The sequence below is a fragment of the Nicotiana attenuata genome, unplaced genomic scaffold (assembly GCF_001879085.1).
Source record: "Nicotiana attenuata strain UT unplaced genomic scaffold, NIATTr2, whole genome shotgun sequence".
NCBI lineage: Eukaryota > Viridiplantae > Streptophyta > Magnoliopsida > Solanales > Solanaceae > Nicotiana > Nicotiana attenuata.
The window spans coordinates 252,925-259,766 of NW_017671295.1; the positions used below are offsets into that span (position 1 = coordinate 252,925).

Below are 6,842 nucleotides of genomic sequence, written 5' to 3' on the forward strand. Positions count from 1 at the left end.
ATCCTCGCCCGCGTCAACTGCTGTCTCTGTAAAAAAAATAGCAGGGAATGAGTCGCTAGCTCAGTGAGTAACAACACTTAACCACAACAGTTTTTATTGGGGACAAGTCAGAAAATATGCTAGTATATCAAACAGAAAATAACATAAAAATGCCCTTTTAGAAATAATAAATAATTTTCAGCTCATCATGTTTTTTTCTTGTAGTATAATACAATCAACAATTCAATAATAAGCTCGGTAACCATTGTATAATATCAATATTCACATTTGGGAGGTTTCAATGAACGGATCATGTAATCGGTATAACTGTGGACTTCTTCGCAAGAAGCCAAATATAACAGTAGTCCCTACTCGAGGGAAATCAGTAATAGTGTACTAGTTCTACCTTCTCACTAGCGAGGATTATAACGATAATATGTAATTACATGGTGCACCAGGTCTAACGAACCCGTTAGCTACGGGATCCTTCAAAGTATACCCCATTTTATACTTGTCTCTGTATTCGTATATACTCATAGGAAAATATTTTAAAACAATATAGGGCATTTTGGTTCTTATCAAATCATGTATTTTCATTTCGATAACAGTAAATTCAAGTAAGGGTAAAACATATCTAATGACAACAAGAATATTTAAAACAACGATAATCATCTCAAATAACTATTTCGGTATCATATTGAGCAAAAGACTTGTCCCATATGCAACTCAAAATAATCGGTAACATATTCATATTAAAAATCATGTGTAAATCATGCAAGTTATGAAAACACAAATTGCGGTAAGATTACTACTCACAGTACTCGTGCGAAATACCAAACTCGTCGTATCGAACGATCCGTACGACTTTCTTCAATCCATCTATAATCACATCGACACCGATCTCGTGTTAATTGCCTCATTTAGGCTAAATCCATCACTAATATAGAATACCCAATCCTCCGAGTTTTATATTTTATCATCAATTAGCCAAATTATATTTACCCATGCTATGAGTAATTCAAATTAGTCCAAAATCTTTTAAATAAAAAGGTATTTATATGGTTTATTCCTGGTACTATTCAATTCCTTTATCGTGTGCATAAATTGAATCTGAAATAACATTACGGCCATAATATTCCTTCTTAATTGGAACTTATCTTTTGTACTCAATACTAGACTTACCACATTCAAACCCAAATTCGATATTGTCCATTGCAATACAGTTAACCACCAAAACTCAATCCTTGTACCCTAACTTAATTTACACCTAACAAAGATCATATATAATGAGACTAGTTTAAGTACAAATACATCAATACCCTTCTTTTTTCCAAGTGAATTTATCCTACATTAACATTGACCAACTTCCAATTGCATAATTTGCCCAGAATAACTCTTATTGGTATTAAATTTCTTATACCTTGTGAAACCCTTCAAATATATGAACTGAGACAAAAAGAATTACCAGAAGAAAGAACCCAGATGAGATATTCGAGTATTACCCGCAAGAACCAGTCCGAATTTAAGGTTTGGTTCCAGCCTCCTCCTCCTCCTCCTCCTCCTCCTCCTCCTCCTCCTTCTTCTTATTATTATTATTATTAAATTCCTCTTGGAATTTAATTTCTTATTATTATTATTATTATTATTATTATTATTATTATTATTATTTGTTGCTAATGACTACTACACCCTTATTAAAAATATAGGGTATCACATTCATGTAGCTTCAGGTTTGCACACTTGAATCACATATGAATTACTTGCAAAATACCTTGCTATTTTGCTCTCAATTCACGTTTAACTTCTGCGTTTGTGTATATGTGTAAAGTGAGAACATCCTGCGATTTATAGAGTTAGTAGAGTAGAAAATAACTAGAGTTCTAATGGTACTCTTCCTTGGTGAAAGAGTTCTAGTTAACTTCAACCTCTAACTCCTTCCTTATCTTGGATAGTGTTCTCTTTGAGTAAGGAGTCCTTCTCCTTATCAATTATGCAACATTTTCGATCAGGAGATATCAGATATAACAAGTTAAGCTTATCTCCCTCACGTGCATCCCTTATGCTTGATTCTACCTGTGTCTGTGTACATCGTAGATGGACCTGGTTCATACTTGAGCTTCCTTTGTCAATCTTCAAAACAAAACTTTACTTGGCCAACAACTACGTAATTGGTATAGTGGAGGAAGATAGAGAGAGGCCATACTTTAGCTTTTTGGAATTTAATTTCTTCTTCTTCTTATTATTATTATTATTATTATTATTATTATTATTATTATTATTATTATTATTGTTATTATTATTATTATTATTATTATTATTTGTTGCTAATGACTACTACACCCTTATTAAAAATATAGGGTATCACATTCATGTAGCTTCAGGTTTGCACACTTGAATCACATACGAATTACTTGCAAAATACCTTGCTATTTTGCTCTCAATTCACGTTTAACTTCTGCGTTTGTGTATATGTGTAAAGTGAGAACATCCTGCGATTTATAGAGTTAGTAGAGTAGAAAATAACTAGAGTTCTAATGCTACTCTTCCTTGGTGAAAGAGTTCTAGTTAACTTCAACCTCTAACTCCTTCCTTATCTTGGATAGTGTTCTCTTTGAGTAACGAGTCCTTCTCCTTATCAATTATGCAACATTTTCGATCAGGAGATATCAGATATAACAAGTTAAGCTTATCTCCCTCACGTGCATCCCTTATGCTTGATTCTACCTGTGTCTGTGTACATCGTAGATGGACCTGGTTCATACTTGAGCTTCCTTTGTCAATCTTCAAAACAAAACTTTACTTGGCCAACAACTACGTAATTGGTATAGTGAAGGAAGATAGAGAGAGGCCATACTTTAGCTTTTTGGAAAAAAATTATTTTGTGTGTCAGCACTTCTGACGGTTTTTGTTCTTCCAATCTTTGCATAAGCTTATGCAGATATTATTTATAAGAAATGTTTTAAAAACCACACCAACCTACAATGGTGGACCTGCATTGCTACTTGTGGTTGCTCAAGTACCCATTAAATTTTATGCAAACATTTTAAATTCTATACTCCAAGAAACTAGTAATGCATATAAACCCAAATCACAGTAGCAATTTCACATTAAAAGCAGCCAAAGAACCCTTTATTGTTTGATTGAACTAAATATTACATAACCGAAAAAAGATCATAGTTCTCAAAGGAGGGTGATTTGGTATATCTTCTTTCTCTAAACAGTAACAACTTCCATGAACTCTTCATCATTCTCCATTGCTAGCAAAGTCTTAGGTAAAAGACAAACTTCAATATCTACACTTCCTTCTTCTGCCCCAGGAAATAATGTTACTTTTCCATCACCTTTATTTGCCATCCCACTCCTCACTGCTACTGGTTTCCCCCAACCAAAATCAGTACTATAAACACTAAACTTTGGAGAACTACTAATTCCCAATCTATTGGCCACAAACAATGAACCCTTTGTAAGTAATACAGGCTTTTCCACCCACTCCTTATATAGTTTCACCACTTCATCATTGTTCTGAGAAGCAACTATTTTGTTAATTTGCAATGCTGCCCAGCCAAGTCCTTTCTCTAACAGTTCCCCTGCTGTTGTTTTTACGGGCTTGAAATAAGCTGCATTTCCCCAATACCCTTCTGCCAAAGGAGGATTTAGCCTCCGTCTTGTGCCTACAATAATGGATTAATTTCACATAAACTTAAATTATTTCCAATTGTATAAATGTGTCATTTTTTTAGATCAGACTTATAAGAAAAGTGTGTTATCTAAATTGAAACAGAGGTAGTAACTGAACTATCATCTATAACAATAAGTTACAAAATCAATTTTTTTTAAATTAAAGCAACTGCGTTCACACAGGGTCCGAGAAAGGAGTTTGATGTAAACAGCATCATAATGCAAGCATTAATGATTGACTATCACAAAAAGACAACTTTACTGTTGCTTCAAGAATACCTCACTGTAACAGTAACTGTGGCAAAAAATGAATTTACCCATTATAACAACAAAGTCAAAAATTTATTTTTGGGTCACAAAACTTTACCTACGACAATGTTGATAGTGACTTCTTCTTCCTTGGAATCAAGCTGACGACAACGAGTAACAGATCTCCAAAAATGAGCCAAAAAGGCTTGAAGAGAAGAGATAGATTTAGTACCCATTTCAGAGTTAGCTTTTGCTTTCAATTTCCCTATGTTTTCTTTACTGAGATGGAAAGTCCTTTCCTTCAATGGTGGAAACTCCATACATTCATATAATTCTTGATCTTCTAGCTTCAAAGGGAGATGAATTGGAGGCTTTATATTCTGAGGAAACCACCTTTTTAAAACTGGAGATCTACTAATAAACTCAGATCCATTGGATATTTCAGACCAAGAATTGAAGAAATTCCAAAAGCAAGTGCCATCTCCTACACTATGACTCATAGTGCAACCAATAAAATAACCATCAACAAGTTCTGTTACTTGAACTCCTAGTAAAGGCTTTGTAACACATTCGATGTTACGCATTTTATTAAGTGGGAAAAGGGAATGAACATTAGGTGGCACATAACAAGATTCAAGAATTTCTTCCACGGTTAATTCTGGAGCAATAGCGTGAGTAAATTCAACTCCAGCGTTATTACAAGTGATGAAGAAAGAAATTGTATCATCATGAGCATTTTTAGTAGTGGAAAAACGGCCAGCTAGAGGAGGAAAGAAGTCTAAGGTGCGAGAAAGAGATGTTTTCAAGTGATCAATTAAGGAAAGAGAGGAGAATGATTTGAACAGAGTGTTTTCTTGTTGAGGAGTTGGTTTTTTGAAGAGGAGACCTTTTTGGATAGTGTCAACAAGAAGGAATTGCAAGTCCAATGGTGTCATTTCAATCTGGGAAATGGTTGTGTTGTTGCCATTATTGTTTGAGCTTGACAACTTGGAAGTTGCTGCTCCAACTAGACAGGTAGAGATGAGTTGAACTTGTTCCATTTTCTAAGGAGGAAGAGAAATGGATATGGGGCAGCAGTCAAGGGTGAGAAAGGGTAGTGCTTCTATGGTTTTATGAGGATGAGGGAGACCAAAGAATATGGCCAAATACATACTCAGGCACCTCAAGTTCTCTTGAATTTTCACCTAGACACTTTAACTACAGATGTTTCCTATTGAACACCTATTGTACGGTTAAAGTGTTCCTATTGAACACTGCAATATCAGTTACTAAAAAAAACTGAACGCGTGAACTATACACGCGATGATATGGACAAAACAAATAGAATAAAGCCAAGTTGATTTTTCGTGAAAAATAATTTAAAAAAAAGCTTTTGAGTAAATAAAAGAAAAAAGAAAATCACATCTGCTTCCTAGCAGAACCTCCCGCTATCGTCTTCTGAAACCCTTAATTTGTAATCTCCGATTGAGTGTCCCTGTATTTCGTCGAAATGGGCTTCTCCAACGATAGTGTAATGAGTACTCACAATTGTTTTATTTTTTCACCTTCTGTTTTCGCCTCAAGTTCTGTTAATGCAGCAGACAAGAAGCTTTCAAAAATTTCTTCCAGTCTCTTCCTGAAGGCTTTTTCACCCGTAAATCGAGATCCATATGATCCTAATTTCATTGGCTTCAATATATTCCCATTCACCAGCTCTTCTATCACAATTTCTAAATCGACCTCTCTGCAAAGTTGTTTTCCACGTGGGACTCTTCGGTTAATGTCGGCCACCACAACGTTGTAGTCATCCCGTTGCTGAAAGTTCACGTACCTTTGTTTCTGTTAGGGTCCGTCACCTCTTTATTTTAACACCCGCCGTCACCTCTATTGCTTAAAGTTGCATAGTTCAAACAGACATCGGCGTAGTGATGTTTCCGTTTAGATCCGTCGGCTACAGTACTTTTTACGTTTCTCGGCAACCACATTCGTTAGACGAATTAAAAGAGATTTTGATTCTGAGTTTTAATGGATAAAGTCTAATTGTGAAGGTGAAATGGTTTAAATGGTGATGTTAAAGCAGAAAAAGAAGCCGGTGGCGGCGGCGGCGCCACGGCGGTTTTGGAGGCAAAGAGAGGAGGAAGGGGAAAGGGGGGAGAGAAAGAGAAAGAAAAAAATATTTAAAAAAGAAGAAATTTTCAATCTCACGCTCTTAGAATGGGTGTGGTACACATACTGTGCCACATCAGCATTATGTGTCTAGTTGAAACAATTTGAACATAAATTAAGTGTTCAATAGGAAACCTGTTTTGTTGAAGTGTCTAGGTGAAAATTCAAGACAACTTTAGGTGTCTGATTATTTATTTGGCCAATAATTAACTAAATTTCACTTGTCTATTCATTTTCTCTCCTAATAAAATAAGAAAATTTTATATTAAATGGGGATAAAAATTTAAATATATTTGGCGTTTAATACTATTATGCTTTATCATGATCAAGTAATAAATTTGGTAAAGAAAATATGTACTAATTAAGCATAGTTAGATGATATTAATTGGAATTTTCAACATAAGTGCGTTCTTTGCAAAAGATTTGTAGAAGTTTTAGTCATTTTTTATTTGTGAAAACAAAAAATAAAGCATCTACAATCATAATACAAATAATCTACAATTCATCTACAAATTGGGTATATTGAATTTTAATATCCCAATTCCCATTTCAATTGTAGTTTAATTGGGATTTTCGATAGACATAATCTTAAAGATTCATTATAGTATTCTCAATTATAGATTGAGGGAAATATGTTAGAAAGCTACATCAACTACGTTGTCGAGTTTGAAAAATACTACCTAGGTGACATCAACTATTAGATTTGTCAACTTATTATTTTTCATGGAAAAAAAATATAACGATATTTTCAGCTACAAGTTTAAGTGAGACTATAAGCAGAAAGATTAGGT

At 34.3% G+C, this 6,842-nt stretch overlaps 1 protein-coding gene across 1 annotated transcript; it reads right to left on the bottom strand.

The window, feature by feature from the left end:
- Positions 1-3,035: 3,035 nt before the first annotated feature.
- Positions 3,036-6,052, bottom strand: LOC109207359 (uncharacterized acetyltransferase At3g50280-like). Its single transcript, XM_019370263.1, has 2 exons — positions 4,025-6,052; positions 3,036-3,650 (listed from the first exon to the last, which is right to left on the bottom strand). Exons 1-2 carry the CDS (start codon positions 4,944-4,946, stop codon positions 3,193-3,195), a joined length of 1,380 nt encoding a protein of 459 aa, XP_019225808.1. The 5' UTR covers positions 4,947-6,052; the 3' UTR covers positions 3,036-3,192.
- Positions 6,053-6,842: the final 790 nt, after the last annotated feature.